The sequence below is a fragment of the Siniperca chuatsi genome, linkage group LG5, assembly GCF_020085105.1.
Source record: "Siniperca chuatsi isolate FFG_IHB_CAS linkage group LG5, ASM2008510v1, whole genome shotgun sequence".
In the NCBI taxonomy this organism is placed as follows: domain Eukaryota; kingdom Metazoa; phylum Chordata; class Actinopteri; order Centrarchiformes; family Sinipercidae; genus Siniperca; species Siniperca chuatsi.
In genome coordinates, this window is record NC_058046.1 from 5,446,366 (window position 1) to 5,468,200 (window position 21,835).

At 39.7% G+C, this 21,835-nt stretch overlaps 1 protein-coding gene and 1 non-coding gene across 2 annotated transcripts in view; one reads left to right on the forward strand and one right to left on the reverse strand.

The window, feature by feature from the left end:
- Positions 1–21,835, forward strand: part of adamts3 (ADAM metallopeptidase with thrombospondin type 1 motif, 3) — a 136,540-nt gene that overhangs the window by 41,516 nt on the left and 73,189 nt on the right. The window contains exon 5 of the mRNA XM_044195949.1: positions 15,328–15,521. Within this exon, the coding sequence (XP_044051884.1) occupies positions 15,328–15,521 (194 nt within the window). The remainder of the gene's footprint in view (positions 1–15,327; positions 15,522–21,835) is intronic.
- trnal-aag lies at positions 7,916–7,997 on the reverse strand. Its single transcript has one exon. It is a non-coding gene; the product is annotated as a tRNA-Leu (tRNA).

The window sequence follows — 21,835 nt, forward strand, 5'->3', positions numbered from 1 at the left end:
TTTAAGGCAACTGGAATTTTATTACTTATTTATTTTATTTTTGTCATTTTCAGTGCATAACTTTGTATATAGTCTCATAATGTATATAATATTCTTTTTAAGGATACTTATCAATGCCATGCGTGTTCTTGTATTTCCTTTGCTGCTGTGGCACTTCAATTTCCCTTCAATACAGTGGATATTATCTTAATCTCCAGTAATGAATAAAAAGGAATAAGAGTGGGAGCAGCAATCTTGTGTTGTCTGGTCTAAAAAATTGAATATGTCCCATCTCCCTTCAATCCACATGAACGCAGCATTACCTGTACTAAATGCTAATGTTGGCATGTTAACAAGCCTACAGCTAGCATGCATGTCAACGCTATTTGTAAAATAATGAATAATAATTTGTACATTTTATGCACAGTATCTTTATAATTATATTATCAGTTCACTCAGTATATAGTGTTCTTTGCAACAGCAATTATTTGCCTTTTAAAGTGAAAATCTATTAATTAAACACTCAAAGCCAAAACAAAATCTGTGACATAGCCTTGTACTCCACGCCCCCAAAGCAAAAGTATTTAATATCTCTTTCTGCCGTTCTTTCTATGAATAGCCACAACTTCATACAGTAACCCAGCCCAGCATATCACCAACTGAACACACCCACAGCCAGTGACTTGTACGTCAGAACATCGTCAACCAAGTGTGAGGTATCAGACTGAGGACAACACACAATTGCTTGTTTAAAGATCAGTTTATCTCCTAACCATAGCAATATTTAGTTACAGAGCTGCACTGAATTGTGTTCATATTCCTCAGCTTCTTGAATCTTCCTCACACAGAGAAAGTAAGCTGTAGGTAATCTGCCAGCGGAGTGCTGATATTATGCTGCAGTTGTTGCTGTACAGCCATTTTCTTTGCCGCTTGCCAGCTGTTTTCTGTCGTTTGTTTTGGTTTATTTGTGCCCTGATGAACTTCAGCCTCGTTAACTTCATCACACCATCCACAGCAGATGTGTTTTGCAGCATTGTTTTTTTATGTGTTTGATATCTTGAGTTTAAATACAAAGATATATCACCACAGGTTGGGCAAATAAATTCTGTGTACGTGACAATGCTGAGATTTAATGTATTTTGTACTCATTTCACAGTTTCAACAGTTGTTACTTTCTGCACAAAGCTCAGCACTGCAAGCAAAACAAAAGAGCTTGTGAACTAATTAATTGCTCTGTCTGCTGTGCTGAGCTTTATTTAATGAATAGCTTGTGCTCTCACGTTTTGTGATAACAGCAAATGAATCCTCAGAAGAAGCTAATGGCTTTTACTTCACACTCAGTAGTGTTGTAATTTGACTTCCTTGCACAGGTATCTAAAACATAAAAACACATCACTCTGAACTTTTCTTTCCCATTTCAAACATGATTGAGCTTGACGAACTCATAAAAAAAGGTACATCACCTTCTGATTTCTATTGTCGGGACGTGAGGCATGTGTTTTAAATTACAGTATGTGGATGTGAGAGGTGTGTTTAGTGATAGGAAAAGCAATTTACCTTAAGTAATTCAAAAACATTAAAGGTTTTCAGGTGTTTGCTTTGTGCATTGTGACATTTTAGCAATGTCAGAGGTGAGTTGGAACACTCACAATCCTCTCCCCTCAGGAGTGTGTGTGTGTGTGTGTGTGATGCCTGAAAAAAATGTAACCGACCACAAAAGCTTTGAAGTCTTCTGCAGATTCTCAATGCTCAAGATCAGTGCAGCGTAAATCCAGAGATGCCGAATACAACGGACGCCCCTCGCTCTTCAGTGTCAGCAGCAAAGTAAATCATTCTTTAACCAAGCTGATTATACGTCTGATATCTTTACCCTTCCCTATTTGCATGATGAACCAGCAGTTTGGAAAGATATTATCCACAATGCCTCGCATCTTCAGAAGTATGAACCCTGAATGCATCTGATGATTTCTTTCCATTTGAAACCTGGTGATAATTAGCGTCTGCGGCCCAAGCCAAGGATCTGGAGAAAGGGTGGAAAAGACCTTGGAAGCATTGAGCAATATTTTGAATCAAGCAACGCTTGGTTGTGTTCTCTCCTGACTGTGTCATCGAGTTGCTTTCCAAAAGTCACATGGCTGCTGGAAGGGGCTCATGAGCGTCTCTTTCTCTTCTTTCCATCGAGTCTGCATGCCTGCTAGAGCAAAATACTTAAAATTCTTGCTTCTTGTTGCGATACTACATCCACTGTGTCCTTTACAGAGAAATACAGATCCAAATAAAAGAGAGAGGAGACAGGATTGCAGCTGTTTGTGGGAGACAAATGGAGATTTGTGTGTTTAGCATTCCCGGGTATTGCAACACTTGAGTTTTCTTCGCCTGACTCGAATGTCTCTGAATTGTGTAAGAATCTGAAAGCTGCAATAACACTGCCCATATGACTAGAAGTTACCACATGCACATCAAAGAAATAGCCCAGCACTCGTTTTGTGATGTGTTGTTGTAAGTGTTGTTGAAGGTGGGAGATTTTAATCTGAAACACTGCTTTCTCAGTTGTTTATAATCAGTGACAGGAGTTGTACCTCATGTATTTCCTACCTACTTTTACTACATAGCTTTAGCTCTTCTATATATATATTTATATTTGAAATCCTTGTTTTAGTGTCAGACTGTTGTAAATTATATATGGACATTTAGTCTTTTAGGAAGAAGAAGGAAATGAATGGTTTGCCAAACATGTAGTTATTGTTGTAATTACAGTTGGCTGTTACATTATGGTCACTAAACTGACATCATAGTATACTCATCTTTAGATTTACCACTGCACTAAAACAGTTATTTCATGATTTATTGATTGATTTTCAGTAGGATTAGAAACACAAGTTTTTAGTTTGGCAAAATAATCGTATCACAAGATAAATGTACTATTTTTTCCAGCGCTTTCTACCGCATCTCACTGTCTTCATCAGCAGTTTTGCTCAGTTGAAAGCTCTGGAAAAAGCCAGTACAGTAAGTTTATCTTGTGTTTGTGATTATTTTGTCAAACTATTATTCCCAAAGTCAAGAATAAACATAAACACTCCAAACTTTTTAAGGATTTTCATCACTGAAATGGTATAATAGTAAAAGAATAGAGTTGATTACTTCAGTGATATATGTATACATGTGTGACAAAGTTAAAATATGTGAACTGTGACCTGAAAGGGAAAATCACACTTAAGAGCTGTTGTGAATTTAATCAAAGGTGTAATTTCCACTGGGGATGGAGGGACATGTCTTCCTCACTTTTGAAGATCCTGTTTTTGTCCCCTCTGCTTTTACAGTTTTAGTTTGATTTACTTACTAGAATCTCTCTAAACAGTGTCATAATTGGGATAAGTTATTAATATGCTCATCTACGTTGCCTTCGATTCATAGTGCATACTCAGCAATTAAGCTTTACGAGCAGCAGAGTTATTTGTAGACTTTTTTTTGTTCTGGGTTTTGCCTCTCATACAACACTGAAGCAGTTCTATCTTACTGCTGGATGTGAATTACTGATACAGAGATTTACATTTCATTTTATATAATTATTATGGAAAGCACAATAACCAGGTTCATCATATTTGTTGCCAAAAAAACTGCCCTGTTTTATTCAGAGGAAGCTCCCGCACCAGTCAGTTTCACTACCAAACCCAGCCACCATTCAAGTAAGCAGAAAACATTTGGATTGACAAGACGAGGCATTTGTGTTGGCTGGCTGCCTCGTCACTTTTGGTCAGGCTGGACTATAACGGACAGGACAAACTCATCGGGGAAGTCATCAGCAGTAAAGTCAGCTGCAGCCGTGATTACTTGGAAAAACCTGCAGACTCTCAGTCCTCTGAGCGATGCCAAAATTATAGTTTTACATTTCATTTCGTCAGTTAGTTTGTCAATTTCTATTTTTTATTTTTTCACTTTCAAATCAAGATAAAAGATGAACTTGAAAAGAATAAAAAAAGATGAACTTGAAAGAATAAAACAAAAAAACTCTCTGTCAAGGCTCCACACTCTTTAAAATGTGTTATTTTAAAATAACTTTTTCATCTGCATCTGGATCCGGGCCTGCTTTAAAGAAACATAGTGGTAGACAATCATGGGATATATGTGCCAGAGTCAAGTAACTAGTATGACCTAATACTCACAAAATTTCATTGTACTTATAGTTTTCAAGATATTCTGGCATTCATTCATATTCATGGCAGAGATTAAAAAAAAGAAAGAGGCTTTATTCACAATCTTACATCACCCCCAACTTTTTTGTCGTTTTTTGTGTTTTAGGTTCTTACATTTCTGCGTTTTATCAGTTGTGTTGGGCAGGGAGAGAGAGTGGAAACAGTTTGTCACTTGACCGATGACATTGGGTTGTTTGTTGTTTAAGAGAAAGAGAGAAAAAAAAAACGGATGCAGGTCACCAAAATATATTGAACTCCCTGAAAGGAAATACAGTGAGCATTTCTTCCAAAAAGGCAGTTCGCACCCTTCCATGAATGAAGCCTAAGTTTTGCTGCATGTTGAAACTGACCGACCCCAACAAGGCCTACCGTTGTCTGCTTCAAGACTCTCTCCCTCTCTGCCTCTCTTAACTCACACACAAACACACTCCACACAAGTTTAATATTCTGTTACTCAACAGCACAACAACTACAGCACAACACCAGACAAGCAAGTTTGCAACAGAGAAACACTTAAACTTGTGTCTGAGTGTAAACAGTACGCAGGTTCAAGTTAAACAAATAGGTCTTATTGAAAGCGAGATAAGAAGATTGATATCACTCTCATGTTTTTGCCAGTACGAAGCTCGAGTCAGAAGACTGGAAGCAGAGGAAAACAGCCTGGCTCCGTCCAAGTTTTAAAAAATATGCCTATCAAACACCTCTAAAGCTCACTATTTAACACGTTTTATCTCATTTGTTTAACCCGTACATGAACATAAATGAAAAAACAACAATTTGTGATTGTGATTTTGTACTCTACGAACAACAGCTGCACAGAAATACAGTACCTCTGTGTGGCGTGTCAGGCTGTTGTGTGGGTTGCCAGAAGCAGTGCATGAGCACAGGTTTTTATTCTGATGTTAATATCAGAGCTGTTTTTGAGTTTGTTCTCCAAACACAAAAATAATGGAGAGGCCAAGTGCTCAATCAGTTTCACGTCCAGGGGACCTTAAGGTGCTCTTGAAGTTGAAAAGTCAGGTCACAAAAAAGAAAACACTCCTCAGACGCAAAACAAAGAGAAAAGGTTTAATGGTTTAAAACACAGAAACCAGCTGGTGTTTTAAACAATTATGGCCTTTTTCTACTTGCTGTGCCTGAGAGTGCCTGAAGAACGTTTTCTTTTCTGTGACCTGTGTTTAAGTGTTTTGAGGCAAGTAAAAGTCAAGTCTCAAGTCTGTTAGTGCAAGCCTCAAGTAAAGTCAAGACTTCGAAGTCTCTGAATCCTGACCATTAAAATGGCATGGCATTAAGACATTTTTCTGTCATAGCTGTTAATAGTATTAGTAGGGGTTTCTCTATTCTTTAAGATTGTTGACCCCAAGTCCCTTTAAAGTAATAATTATAGAATAATTCCAGTTTATAACATCAAGCTGGATCTTATTTTTGTAGATTTGGTCATCCGCTCTTTGAGTTATGATGACATTGTTCCCACCAAAGTGATTGCTGAGATCTGGGAAAACATCACTAAAAAGAAGTCAAGCGGGGCAAGAAACAGGAGCAATCTTGATTATGCTATCGTGATTATTTTCAGTTCTTCTGGGATTTTACCAGGTCAAAACCTCATTCTTAAATGTTTTGCTTTCATGTCAGTTGTTTCTCAAGTTGTCTCAAGTTGTGATTTTGTGACTCAAGTCTGAGTCAAGCCCAGGTCTCAATTCTAAAGCTCAGATTCAGTACCCATAATAAACTTTCACTTTCTTAATATGTTACTTTAATGTCAAAAATCAACAAAATCATTGTCATTAAAACAAAACAAACTCAAGTGCATCTCAGATGCATCAGTGTATGGGTACAACAAATTTCTATTTTAATTATTGATTAATCTACCGATTTATTTTTCTAATAACTGATTAGTTATTTGGTATGGTGGCCCTGAGAGCTCAACACACTGCATCTTTACCACTTTGACAACACATGCTCAGCATTTAGAAAAAAATGCTACAAAGTGAGACAACACAACCAAATACAGAAACGCTGCAAGTACCACACACAACATCGGAAATTGTTTCCAGGGGACACTAAAAAGTGATGAACATGCTGGGACACGCTTGTTTTTTTCTATTTGCATGTGTTTTCTTAAGTTGCATTGTGTTCATCCATTACAGTTTAAAGGGTCCATCGTGACGTCTCCAAATGTCTTGTTTTGTCCAACCATTAGTCCAAACCCCAAATTTATTCAATTTACTATTATAGAAGACTAAGAAAACCAGCACATTTTCACAAGATTAAAAGGTCAAATAAAAGGCTTATCTTAGACTTAATGCAAGATCAACAGATACTAAATTAAAGAGAAATGGCCAACATTGTTGAAGAGCAAGTATCAGCTGTCATCAGGATCCTGATGAGCTTTTAATCAGATTAAGAGACAGCTTTTTCAAAATAGCCCCATGAATGACTTGTTATTGCTTGTAATTATTATTTATAAGACCTTTGCATCACTAAATACACTACTAGTATTAATTAGCTGAGCTCCACAGCTACTGTCATGTTCATCAAAGGGCTGCAGTAAGAATAGTGTCTTAATAGTGTCAAATTTGAATATGCTAATTTTAATAGTCACAGCAAAAATGGGTCTCAGCAGCACTGTATGACATATCAAAGTTGCTTACTGAAATGGTAAAATGTTTCATTTTTCCATTATGCATAACTACACAGCACACACACAACCTTCAAGTTTAGGTGTGCCGATTCTCCGCTGTGACCAGCAGCATCTGAGTTTATTTTCCAGCCCTCAGTGTCCTACAGGCATACAAAATGACTCCTTTAGAAGCAGACACATTGGCAAATTGTCAGATACCACCTTGGTGTGTTTGCTCCAGTATATATTTGATGTCAGCAAGTGTTATTTTTACCTTTTCATGTTGTCAGTTTTGCCTGCTAACCATTAACGTGACATTTTTCCTACCAAAGAAGCATGACCACAAAGATTATGTTCCAGCAGGATAATAGAGCAGGTTTTGACTGTGGCGACAAATTTTGAATTTGATGTTAAATCCTCCAGCAGGTGGTTAAATTAAAATTTAATGAGGGAGTGAAATTTTATTGCAAGTTTGATGTGAAGATGTTCCTGTTTGTCTTGTGTAAGTTATTTTTGCATCCCTGGCCTATATGAGGATAAGTTTGGCTTATCCATAACCTCAGGACTGCACTCTGTATCACCCATGCAATGTCCTCTTGCAAGGTCCGTTTGCCTGGTAGACCTCTATTGGCTTTCGCCAGCCTGCGCCTCGCTTGATGTGGGAAGTTCAGGTTTTATTTAATGGGTTAAAGGGTGGATGCCAAAGTTCAAAATTGTTACGCAGTCCAAAATAACAAATTACCCTTGCTGAATCGTCCCAGTGTGGCACAAACATATATCCACCATTGCTCTCCTGGCTTCTCCCGAAGGTGCGCTGCATCAGTAGCTAACAAATGAGCTGATCCTCCTATCTTCTTGCATCCTATTGAGTTAAATTATAATTATACATTTTGTTAAAATATAAATTTCTACGACAATTGTTTTCATGTACTGCAGATTTTCAGGGTCCGCAGGCTAGCTAACTAGCTTACCTGGACAGCTAATGGCTAGTGTGGCTAGTTTGAACACAGAAGGTGAGCGGTATCAACTCAGATTGTGGTGTTTTCATTAGTTGAAGCAGTATTAGAATCAGAAATACTGATCCCCGTAGGGAAACTCTTTAAAACTACTCACCACGAAACACTGGCAGCGGTGGGATTCGAACCCACGCCCCCTAAGGGACTGGAGCCTTAATCCAGCGCCTTGGACCGCTCGGCCACACTACCGCAAAGTTAATCACTATTAATAGATAGTTTTGCCACTTAGGAGCAGCAACACAAGCTGATAACTCAACACTGACATATTATGACATATTACCTTTAAAAGTTGTTATGGTGAACGTGTTAGCAAACAGTTGCCTATTTACAACCAGCGGACACAGAGCAACATTAGCATTCCTTTGAAGTCGTGTTTCTGACCACTTGACAAATGTATGTCGAATATTCACTTTCCTTTTAGCTCTGTTTTTGGTCTCCACCAACTCCTGAGGGAAATATCTGAAAACAGTGAGACTGAACGAAAACATAAAGTTGCGGGCAGTTAAACCAAAACAATGAGCTGAAATATGCTAAAAACCTCCATGGGTTACATGCAGAGTCAGGTGATAGTTCTCTGTGGGCTGTTCAGTATTAGCGACACCTTTCACATTAGCATGTGGTCATTTGACCTATTGTTGAATGATTGATTAGAGCAACTCAAGTGCCTCTAAACATCTTCTTTTGGACTGGAACTTTTGTAAACTGCTTCATACAGCAAGTTAATTGAATATCTAATCCTGCCTTTGTTTCAAGCGCTATTGATGGCACTAATGGTACTTTGATCCATATGTCCTGTGCCATATTGTGTCTAAACACCAAAATCAACCTTTTTTTAATTTCCATTTACATACAGTATGTGGTGACAAGCATTCTTCACCATTAGTGTGGGTAAAAGCATCTCTGACAAGCTTCATAAGGAACATTTCTATGATAAATGGTCCTTTACTTTTGCAATGAAAGACTCTTGAGTTTATGTTCTTAGGAAATCCAGCCAAGACTTAGAAATCATTAGTAATGCTTTAATATAAGGCCCAGTGGGAGCAGGAGTGTTGGCTTCAATTTTATGCCTAAAACTCCCCACGAGCCGGGTTAATAGTGTTTCAGAAGCTTCGGGTGGGCCACAGAGAATGCACATAGACACAAACACACCTTTTAAAATCTCCAGCCCACTTCAACACAGAACCACAAACCTACACGACGTCTCCACCATGTCAAATGCCTCGGCCAGCATCTTTTCTCCTGTTGCGGGGCTCCGCTGGTAATTAGGCTGCTGTTGTTGCTGCTGTCACCACTCATTTTCAACTCTATTCAGACAGAGGGAAGAAAAAGGCTAAAACAATATTGCCTCGGTCATAAAATCCAGTGTAATTATCCTAGGGTTTATGTGCCCTAGGGAGTCAAAAATTCCCTTACATGACAAGAAGTTCATTGCCAGCAGTAAATCAACGGCAGCTTCAGAACACCTTGGTGCTGGAACCACCACACTGCCAAAATGATAAAGCTAGAAATTATGGTAATTTTGTTTTCGATTCGATGTCAAGGTGTAATTTGTGGTCTTGTGCACATACTGAAATAGGGCATCTGATTTCAGGCCATTGTTCACTGACCCATATCCAGCTCCAAACAAAATGAAATTGTGCAGCAACAGCATAACAAACATTATTCAAGGCTACTGTAAAATGAGATGTCAACCAAGAAAGATTTGTGGCATTAATGGCTTTGGTCACACATAATTTTCTTCGTACGGACTAATAGAGGACATACATCAAACCATTTGGTGTTTCATATTAAGAAAAATGGGAAGAAAAGAAACCCCTGATCAGCACCATGTTCTGCCCTTCCAACAGCTGTCACACATCGCTGCAATGATTAAAACAAGGGACCCACAGTGTCCCAGTGTTAAAGCTGACCAAGCAGGCATCAATGTCAACTGCCTGTGGTTGATTGATGGAGAGTGCTTTCCATGGATAGTGTGTTTAAGTTGGTGTGGCCAGGTTATTGACATTGTTTTAGCTGAATGTTTCTGAAAATATATCTGGACAGCTCGTGTGATAGGACAGGGGACATTATCTTGTCTGACACTGTGACTTATTTTTGAGTTTTGGACAGTTGGCTAGATAAAACAAGCAAATTGATGACATCACCTTGGATTTAAGGGAAATTATGAAGGCCAATTATCACTATTTGTCGATTAATCAAGACAGCAATCAACAATTGAATCAAAAACGAAAAAAAATCATTAATTGTAACACTAAACACTGAAATTATGTTGAAACAGTGGCTATGTAATCTAAATGTCTAAAAAAAATCTTTCATTTTACAACCAAATTTAGTTCTGAATGCTTACTGGACATGTATGATGGCATGATGGGAGGTTATTTACAACAAGGGTCCCCAACCTTTTTTGCACCAAGGACTGTTTTTATATTGACAATATTCTTGCGGATCGGCCAATGGAGAGGGGGCTTTATCGCACCTGAAATAAACTTTATTTACCCTACCTCCTCTAAACAAAACTTTGAAGCAGCATTTGGTTTTGGTTTTTATCCATTTTAGCCAGTTAGTTGCCGCAGTAATAGCAATGCAGCATACACGGATCGAGTAGCTAGCAGGATTGTGACAGATTGGTGACATTATGTACTGGTGATGCACTTTAAAATCTGTATCTTTTGTTTGTCTTAAAGGCAAGCAGTCTCTCTATTGATGAATTCACTATGTCTGACCTTTGAACCCTCTCCTGTGAGAGAACCATCAGCTCATCAGGCTCAAACTTGGTTAAAGTATGGTTTTACCATTAAGTCCCTTTCAGATGCTCAGTCATTAAAATAATGTCTGGTATTATAGTTTCAACTGTGAAGCTTCTCATCAAGTATGAACAGTCAGTGACATCATTTCCATCTGCTCTAACAAAACAACTGCAGAAAAATTATCCAGCTCCCTCCTGTGGTGTGTTTGTCCCACTTTGTGAGCTGAAAGTAATTTGTCTCATGTGGCAAAACTAAGGGGTAAAACAGAGTAGATTTTATGCAAATTCCCATCCCAAGTTTAAATGTGCATTTCCTTATCATTTCATACACAAGGTACAGTATATAGGCCAATCCTGCAGCCCCACTACATAGCAGAAACAGATAAAAGGATTATGGCCCATATTTTAATCCAAAAATGCTGCTTATTGTCGCTGTAATACCCTGGATACTTGTAGGGCATTTTTCCATAAATGACGATGTTGTGTGCTTTTTCTGTCAGATGTACTAACATTTATGATTAGAAATATATAGATCTACATCCTCAGAGAAGCTTTGCCTTATATGTTTATGCAATTCAATATGAACAAACAAATGCAAATTTACTCCTCTTTTTTTCCAGCCAGGTTTTACAATATACAGTATGTCATTCTGGCGATATCTGTGTCCATTCTCCTAATGGGATTGCTGGAGTGAGTGTCTATGAATGGTGGAGTGTGGATATTAATGCCATCACAGCAGACACAGTAGATTTCCACTCTAGGCTGATGGCAAGTTGCCTGTCGCCTACCCCTGTGCCATTTTTAGTCTGCGGCGGCTCTGGCTAGCCTCGTTGTCACCTTGCCGCACAGTGCCACGTGTGGGCAAACGCAGGCTGGGGGCCTCTCCCATCTCCTGGGCTGCTGCTGCTGCTACATGGTGGGGCTCCCATGGGACTGGGCTGTGTGTGTGTGGGGGGGGGGGGTATACTCGCCGCTGACTGAAGCACACTAGCGGTCTTAAGGAGCGCTGCTGAGGGGAAGTCCTGTGCGTTTGAAGTAAGGACCTCAGAAAGCCTGTTTACTCAGGAGGGGGAGGGGGGAGCTGGCCCGCTGCACAAGAATGCCTGTGTCATGACGGGAGCGGCGGAGAGGAGGAATGCACTCCACAATCCCAACACTGTCGGAGCTGGGCCAGGGCTGAGGTGGCAGCCATTTCTTCCTATTTATTTTAGCTCCCTCTCCACTCAATCACTGGCCCTGTCTGTGGCCCTAAGCATCCCTGGAAAAATGAAAAATGGCCTGCGCTTTTATTTATGGCTTGAGATTTCCAAGTATTTGCCAGCGCAGTATCTTCACCCAATGTGGATGAAATATAAAAACTTTTTTTTTTTTTTTGATTTAATCATTTATTTATTCAGGGGAAGTTCTCAGAGCACAGAGGAGTTCTCTGCCTTACCTTCTTCAAGTACAGACATTCATACTTAGGAGATTTCAGCGGAATCATAGTTCAGTCTTTCACACTAAATATATTCTGGGTGCTTTGCAAAAGAATTTAGTCTTCATATTCAGTTAATTTGATCAGGTGAGAACTCAAAAAAACTTTACTGAGATGCATGAAAATGTCCCAGAGCCCTGCACCGTGGGTCAGTACCAGTGCATAAGGTGGAATGATTATAAATAGATGCTTATATTCATCTGATTCTTCATGTGAGCTTAACTGGTTTGAAGACCAGAGAAGGTTAATTCTAGTACAGAGCGCAGGTTCAGCTAAATTCACAGGCACTAGAACGAGATTTGTTTTGACTCACCCCGCTGCCAAATTTTATAGCAAGGCAGGATGAAATGACCAAAACGTCTTTAATACACAAGTTACGTGTGAGTCCATGTGACATTTGTTTACCAACCCTGGTTTGTTTGTAAATGGGCTGCGTGAACCTACATGAACCCAATTTTTAGTTCAAGGCTAGCAGTGTGCTGGCAGAGTACAGGCAGAGGTTTATGGACATTACCAAATGGAAGATGACCTCCTTCGCCTTCAGTTTATATTTAGTGCTGGTTGTAAACAAATACAAAAGGACCCCAGGTGGCCACAGGCAGGGGGGGTCAATTTTTTTCTAAAAAAAACTTGCAATTCTACAAGTGGGGACCATTTCCACCAAGCTGTGCAATACAAAACATATACCACTGTGTGCATTTGTAGATGGATCTTTGATGACTGACAGAGAGGTTTTGTTAGCATTTAACAAGAATTAAAAGTTAATTTCATTGTTTGACAGTCGTAAAAGCATTACAGGGATTACATATTCACACCATGTACTTGTTTTTTTTGGGTGGGGGGGTTTTTCAAGATCATTTTTTTGGGACATTTTGCCTTTAATGGACAGTGATAGCTGTACAGACTTGCAGCAAAGACTGCTAGAATCTAAGCCGGGCCACTGCGGTAAGGACTCAGCCTTAATGGTTTGCGCTCTGCCAGTTGAGCTACAGGGGCGCCCTCACACCATGTACTTGTAAAATGGAATTTTTAGTGCACAGAAAAAGCTAGCAGAAAATTTGGATCCTTTTCTTTGCTCATGGAAAAATTCAAATTGCAGTGTTTCTGTTTATGAAATGTTTCAGAGTTTAATAAACTGTAGATTATAATAAGTAGCAAACTTGTGCTTGAGTGATGTTGTAATAACGAAGGTCTCAACAATCTCTTCTGCATGAAAACACTTCATTTTAATTTGAGATTATGTCAAACGAGATTAAATGGATCAAATACAAAACTAACAAACAGTAGGCGTAATCACAGCCTTACTGTTGGCCAGCAGTTCCAGCAGAGCAAAAACAGTCTTGCTCAAAGAGACCCTCATGATTCATTCACATCCCTGCCAAGTTTTTCCTCGCTGGGTTTTCAACCTGCAACTGTACTGCTGGCTACTACTTTCTTTTTTGGGGGGCTTTTTGCCTTTATTTGATAGGAACAGCTGAAGAAAGACAAGAAATGTAAGGGGGTGGGGGGACAGGTTGGATTTGAACCCAGGCCGCTGCAGTAAGGACTCAGCCTTGTAAATGCGGCTCGCGCTCTGCCAGGTGAGCTACCGGGGCGCACCGGGGGTTTGTTTGTCAGTCATTATGGTGGAGCTGTAAAGCAGCAAAGTGTAAAGTAAGGGATATCACTCGATCAGTTCTCATAGTAGGAGTTGTTTGCTCTCAGGATTACAGAGGGGACCAGATGAAGGATTTCATAACAGCAGTGCTCCCTGAGAGGTTTGACAGAGACGGCCTCAGCCTTCAGAGTGTAAAGCTAAGCAGTATTAGGGGGTTGTTAAGTACTGGCATGCCATTCCATCAAAGGAGAACTATTAGCAATTTCATGGTCTGATTCAGCAAGTGCAGAGGGGACCGAATACTGTCAATTCAGATAATTTACTTTATCTCCATATTGAGTGGAAACAGAAACTTGCTTTGAATTCAAATCAGATTTTCCTGTTATATAACCGCAGCAAACAAGAGAATTTACAAATAGAATTGTAAAAATGCCTTAGAATAGCTATAGATTGTTTTATAGTGCTGTTACTGGCAGTGAATCACATCAGCTTTTATTCATAAAAAAAATTTGCCATGGTTTGAATGACCTGATAGCAGTTCAGCAGTGTATGCTTTTACTACAGTGTCACTGCTATCCCTGCACACTCAAGAGATTTCTAGCATTAATGTTGGCTTTCAGCATCATGAACTCTTAAGTCTTCAGGTTTTTCAGAACGTTTATCTGACAAAGCCAGCAGCCCAAGGCCTCATTAACATCCATCAGTGAAAGCATAGTATGTCAGAAACATTCGCTGTGTGTGGTACAGTATGTTGCATGTTAATTGAAACACACACTTCTACTTCAGGGCATGGATGTGAATGCACACTAAAATGTGAAAGACAGAAATGCAAACTACTATATCAGTGGTTTTGTGCCATTCTGACTAAATGAAAAATACGTTCACAATGTTACAAATGTAAGATTGACTGTTTTTTTGATAAAACCCTAATCAGGTATAAAGAGCAGTTTAAAATAAAGAGTATTCTATAGCAAAAGCAATAAAGAGTGTTTCCAGTTGGAATCAACTTATATAAAAACTAACAGAATAAAATGAAGTCAAACACTTTCACAGACAAAATAAAAAATGTATTTGTAAACAAGTGTTGTATGGCCAACTTTTTTTGTCTTATGCTTTTCAGAGTCTGTTTTTGTAATCAAGTTTAGGGCTACAATTTAAGATTCTTTTCACTTTTGAATAATCTGAAATAATTGATCAATTGTTTAGTCTATAAAATGTCAAAAAAATAGTGAAAAATGTCCATCATAGTTTTCCAGAGCCCAAAGTGCCATCTTCAGATTGACTTGTTCGACCAACAGTCCAAAACGATATTCAAATTACAATGACATAAAACAGAGAAACGCAGCAAATCAACTTACTTGAGAACTAAACAATGAACTTGGCATTTCAACCAATGACCACCATCGACAAATGGTTGGGTGGTTTGTTTGCAGTTGTCAAATATAAAACATATGTATAAACAACCAGGAATCACCATGTCATTAAAATGTAACATAAAAGCCCTATAGCAACTGTTGTAGACGGAAACATTTGTGTTTTTCAGGTAACCATTTGTGATGTGACCCATATCCAAAATGATTAAATGTATTTGTTGTTATTTTGAGACTAAAATGAAAAGGCATGCAGTTTGCAGCTATCATGAATTCTTGTTTTTGTCGTCCACGTTAACACTTCTATCTCCCCTGTCTTGATCCCTGTACAGAACCAGATCTGGATGTACCCGGGACTCTCGACTCTGTGGCCCGGCAGGTCAATGAGACTGTCCGCCACCGTCGCCGCCGAGACGCCGGAGAGGACGACTACAACATTGAAATCCTGCTGGGAGTTGATGACTCGGTGGTTCGATTTCACGGCAAGGAGCACGTGCAGAACTACCTCCTCACTCTCATGAATATCGTAAGTCACTGCCGCTTGTTTTTGTTACTGGCTTGAATACTGGAGTTGCAGTGTAATGCACTTTGAATCTGAGTTGTGTATATGCATTGGTCTTCGTGCTGGACAGAATGTAACAGGGATGTGCATTTTAGTAAGCATAGTAGGTACTGTGACTTTATTAGACATGCCAGACTGTATTTATACCAATGTAAGAAGCTTGAAAAGATAAAAACTGTGGGAATCCAGATATAGAAAGCCAAAATCCTCACACCACTTCCTGTCTGGCATCTCTTCCACTATCTTGAGTAAAGCTTTGTTTTCCTGATGATCAGTATCCATGTTCTAAGAGGAGTATCTACTAGAGTACTTGATTTTAGGAGTTGAAACGTTTATTTTCTTAACCTCATTAAACATTAACATCATTTTCTTCAGTTGTGTCGAGTCAACATTTCTGTTTTTAGCCTCTTTTAGCCAGTAGTTTTGATTTTGCAGCACATTTACTGTATGGTTAATCTCAGTACTCGCATCAACCCCTGTTTCTAGAAGCAGCAACAGGCAGCTGTGTTCAGCCGACAAGCTCTGATAAACACACTGTACACTACCTGCTCTGCACCAAACAACAAGCAGACAAAGTTAGTGACTAGTTGGTGAAAGAAGGGGAACATCTAGCAGCTAAAAAAATAGATATTATTCTCAGGCTCTGATAGAGATCAGTACAGAGCAAGAAGAAGACTGAATATTGGACTTATTTCTTCAATCCACTGAGCTACAAAGAAAACTCCAAATTAATACGTTTCCCTGTGTTTGTTCTTCTACCAAGTGTCCAAAAGAATCAATGAATCCGTCTTTATATAGAGATGTAAAGGAGGCAGTGGTAATTATTTATCCAGATTTCCTTTTTAAATCGCATTGGTTTAAAGTTTTCAACATAAAACAGAAACTTCAGTTTTTCTGTTTTTTTCCCATGCCTTTTGAGAGCTGAGTCAGTACTTTTCCCCACGGCTAGAAACAACACAGAGGAGGTTACAGTACTCTCTAATCAGAAATAATATGCCATAACAATCACATACAGTTTGTGACTGGTCATGATTTGAGTATACGAGCCGTCAGCTTTAACAACAGTTTCTCTCGTGCAAGCCCTCTGCTGTGGTTCAGTGTTATAGACAAGTGATCACAGACAAACACACAGCTGTTGGGAAGACTAAAGCATCTGTGAATTTACACTGTTGAACGCACCAGGATGCCAATGCTGCCCTCTCTAGAAATGATTACCTCTGTTCAAACACAAAGGAGTGTACCATCAAATCCCAAGCAGGGATTATCGTACCTTCTGTGTACATCTGTTTTTGGCTGTAGTTGCACCTCAGCAGGGTCATTTAATCAAGATGCTCTTCATTGGCATTTGACAGTCGATTCAGACATTTCAGTCATTTGCTTTGTGGGGCAGATTCGAATTGTAGTGTTTACACAGATGCCATAGAAAAGCCACAGTAGTGGTGGAAGAAATTGGCCATATGTGCCACCATTTGCCAGCTACACAGTGAGACATTCCTTTAATGAGACATTTTAATGCAGATGGAGAATCAGCCACACTGTTTTTAATGCTTTCTGGGGAGAGTGGCTTCACTGTGGAAGCTGCTGTTCTCAGCATCAAGTCTGCTGATGATCAAAGCCTCCTCGAGGGATTGGGGATGGGTTGAAGATGATTGTGTGCCGCACATAATTATACACACACAAATTCTGATAGGCGTTAGATAACGTTTTTTTATACTGTCGATGACATGTTGCGGGGGAGAAGACGTGAAACATGAAAGCAGCGAGCCGACAAAAATCAAAGAAACGAAAGTAATCGTTGACAAGAAGGTGGAGATATATGAGCCAGCCATGAATAGGATTGTGCTGTCGTTGATTTTATCAGGGTGATATTGAGTGTGTGTCATTGTTTTGGCCCACTAACTTTTGACTGCCAAAAGAACTGGCTGTATTCCTGATGACTTGCCATGCGCTTCCTGTGAAGGCATTGTCCCAGAAATATTTAAAAATCCCTTTTCAGCCAGCACTACAAAAGATAATCCTTTCAAATACATATGTTCAGAAGCAGTGAATGAATCATTTTGTTTACACTCTTTCTCCACAGTCCTTTTGTCTTGTGTTCTTGTTTTGTCTGAGGATGTGGGAAAACACAGGACTGTTTCTCGCAAACCCTGTTTTTATTGAGCATTATAGTCCCATGTAGTGTGTATTGTGTTATTGAAATGAATGCAGTAGTCAAAAGCTGAAATGAATGCCTACATTGAAAAACTGTCACAATACTGGACCCTGACTGGCTTCCACCACTTCCACCACCACTATCACATAATATTGACTTGATACCTTAGAATTTTGACTTACCATCTCATAATTGTGGCTAAATAAGTCAAACATTTGACTTAGTATTTTATTTATTATCTCATAATTTTGAATGAATTTTGAGGCGCGGACCATGAACTACAACGTGCCCATGTCCTGCTGGGGGCCTTTGTTGCTTGTCATCTCTCTCTCTCCCCTAGTTTACTGTCGTCTCTCTACTTTCACTATCTAATAAAAGCATAAAATGCTCAAAAAATACATCCTGGCTTCGACTGGAGGCAGCTTGGGCTCTGGCCTCTGAACACTGATTGACAACAGTGTCCAGTTCCAGCCTGCTATGTGTGTGTCTGGACCTGTATCTGCTGCTCTCTCTTTCTATCTGGCTCTATCTCTCACGCCCTCTCTGGTTCTCTCACACTCTCTTAGATGCACTCAGACCTGCAGACACACTCTGCTCTCAGATAAACCTTTTTATTTCCTCGCCTTGTCCTCACCTCTTCACTCTTCTCTTCCCCTCTCAATTCAATTCAGTTCAGTATGCTTTATTGGCATGAATGTCGGGTGAACAATAGGGGCCTATCCTATTCAAGGATAATACAATTCAATAATGAGATGAAAAAAAGGGAAAAAATACAATTCATTAAGTAAAATAAATAAATAAACAGAAAGAAAAAGAAAATGGCATGCCGTGTGTGTGATAGGCTATGTCAGGGTAATTATTTCTCACATTAAGTCATGTTGTTTTAATTATGTGTACCTCAGTTTGTGACATTCATATAATCATATTGTGCAGCTGCATCTGTTGCTTTTCACTGTCATCTAGCTCTGTGAAGTTTGATTTGAACAAATCCAATTTCTTAGCTTCTTAAGTACTTCTTAAGTACAAGTGTGTCACTAGAGAGGTGTTTTCACATTCCTCTACTGAAGGGGGAGATGGCTGTACACTTAAAATCTGAGAACCAAACAGACTCCAGGCGAGCTAGATTTGGGACGTCACAAATTCGAAAACCAGTCGCAATGCCACTGGCAAAAAACCCTGAAACCTCCAGCGTAGAACAGACGTGTCAGCACAGATGTATAGAGTGTGCAGTTTTTGGATTTAAACCAGACCCTGGAGTTTCCTTCAACTATCTACTAAGATGCTGTGTCAGCCACTGCCAGTTGCAAGCTAACAAGCTAACAAACACCATTTTGATATGTATGCTAGTCGTCGATTTTGGTGCACAATAGACTCCTCATCTGGGTCTGACTGAGGCTCAAACATGTACGGCTGAATCTGATGTTTCCTGTAAATCTAGCCATGTAGATGCGCACCGCTCTCTAACCCACATCCATGCTCTCGCCAGCCCCTTTTCAGAGAGTTTTTTTACTTTTTATGTGTGATAACCATGTTAATCAAAATATTAATCATAGCAGAGTATTTTTTACGTAAGTTCCCCTCCAAAACGTGTCTGGAGGGGAACTTCTAAGTATTCCACTCTGATATTATATATTTGTCACATATACCTCACCTTTCCTCTGTTGGTGGCCAGCACTTCTTGTGTCGTCCTTTCTCTATGGCTAGACTGTGGTCACTGAGTCTGTATTTATCTGTCCTCTCTTCTTCCCTGCTGTCTTTCTTTCCCCCTGCCCCCCTCTTATCCTTCCAAATGGTAAATGGCTGCATTTATATAGCAGCTTTTATGCGAAGCGTTTTACAATTAGCCCCTCATTCAGCCTTTCTCACACACTGATGGCAGTGAGCTACCATGCAAGCTGCCCTCCTGACCGGGAACAATTTGTGGTTCAGTGTCTTGCTCAAGGACACATCACCAACCCTGTGATTAGTGGGTGACCCGCTCTACCTCCTCAGCAATGCCGCCCTCTCTTCTCTCCCCTCATCTTCTCTTCACCTTTTCTCTCCTCTTCCCTTCTATCCGTTCTCCTCTACTCTGCTCTCCTTGCCTCTTTTCTCCCCTTCTATCCTTCTGTTAGCTGCTCTCCTCTCATCTTCTCTCCTCTTTTCTCTTGTCTTCTTTTCTCCTCTCCTCTCTCCTTCCATCCTTTTTCCCTCCCTCCTCTACTGTCCTCCTCCCTTCTACCCTTCTAGTCTCCCTTCTTTGCTGTCATCTCGTTTTGTCTCATCTCCTTTCTTCTCCTCTCCTTTTCTCACCTCCTTTTCACTTCCCTTCTATCTTCCCTTCTCGCCTCTTCTTCTCTCATCTTCTCTTTTTCCTCTGGTCTCATCTCCTTTTCTCTTCTCTCCTGTCCCCTCCTCTCCTCTTCCCTTCTGTCCTTCTATTATCCCTTCTCTCCCTTTCTCTTCTATCCTTCTATCCGTTCCTCTCTCCTCTCATCTTTTGTCCTCTTTGCCTCTTATCTCCTCTTCTCTCCTCTCTTCTCTTTTTTCTCCTTTTCCCTCCTCTCCTCCACCTTTAAAATTTGAAAATTTAATGAGCTTGTATGTAGGTACTGTATGTGTGTGTGTGTATGTATGTATGTGTGTGTGTGTGTGCATCTAAACCAGTGACATTACTGTCAAAAATGTGATCAACAACAATTTAGTTTTTAGTGCAGACACACACAAACCTATACACACTGTATTACTTTAATCTGTTTAGTACTGCTCCAGCTTTACATTTGGTCCCAGATCTGCCACAGTAAATGAGATAAGAATAAAGTCCCGTATTTTATTGTCACATCCTTCGTCATTAATGAGACTCCATTAGCGAGTGTAGCGCAGGCTTTCCTACTTATCACTACTGTCAGAGGGAGGGAGTCGGGCAAGTCTGCTTTTTTGGGACAATTTGTCTTCATTGAATCAGCGATCTGAGCTCCCATCGCAGGAACTGTCCTCTGTATTTTTTCTCTTCTCTTTGATTTGTGGCTGTTTTTGTCCGTCTGTATGTCCGTCTGCATCTCTCACTCATAACATGCATGGCTGCTCTGTGCATTCAGCTGTACTCTGCAATAGTTAAATGCATGCTTCATTTGGTTCTGTGATGTTCACAAATTATGCAAAATGAGTGCTCAAACTTTTGAGAATATGTCTGTATAATTTTGATTTTATACGTTTATTTTTGTTATATTTTATGCTTAAAATTGTTGTAATTTTAAAATTTTGACCTGTCTGTTACAGTGAAGGGAAATGTGCCTCGAAGGTCTCACGCCATTTCTATGTATGGATCTTTTTTCACTGGAGTCTTGAATCAAGATTGTGCCTGCTGCTGTGTACACATAAAAAGACACACATGGGAATGAAATTGCTTCCCCTGGTGGCATTAGTTTTTTTTCTCTCAAGCTGTTAGCGATCAATAACAGCTTCATATTTGGTTCACATTTCTCATGAAAGTGTTGGACGGGAGCTATTACACATCGACTCATTCACCATGATGGGTTATGTCCTGTGCAATCTGTTTTCTCCAGAAATTACACCTCTAACATCTAAGATAACTGAGGCAGTGCAGAGTTTGTAGTGTTTTGTCAAGATGAGAATCTGTATTTCCGCTATCAGAATCAAAGAAAAAGATACAAATTGTGTACATATGAGTTTAGAGGAGAGGTTCCATATTACCAGTGGTGGAATGTAACAATTCATTTACTTAGGTACTGCACTTATACATATTTAGATTATTAATGCAAAATATAAATCAACTAATACGTTATGATGTATTTTTATGGATTAAGCTATCCAGCAGTGTATAAAGTAATCAAAATTATCTCCAACCCTGTGATTAGTGGGTGACCCGCTCTACCTGCTCAGCAATGCCGCCCTCCCTCCTCTCCCCTCATCTTCTCTTCACCTCCTCTCTCCTCTTCCCTTCTATCCGTTCTCCTCTACTCTGCTCTCCCTTCCTCTATTCTCCCCTTCTATCCTTCTGTGTTAACTGCTCTCCTCTCATCTTCTCTCCTCTTTTCTCTTGTCTTCTTTTCTCCTCTCCTCTCTCCTTCCATCCTTTTTTCCTCCCTCCTCTACTGTCCTCCTCTCATCTTCTCTTTTTCCTTTT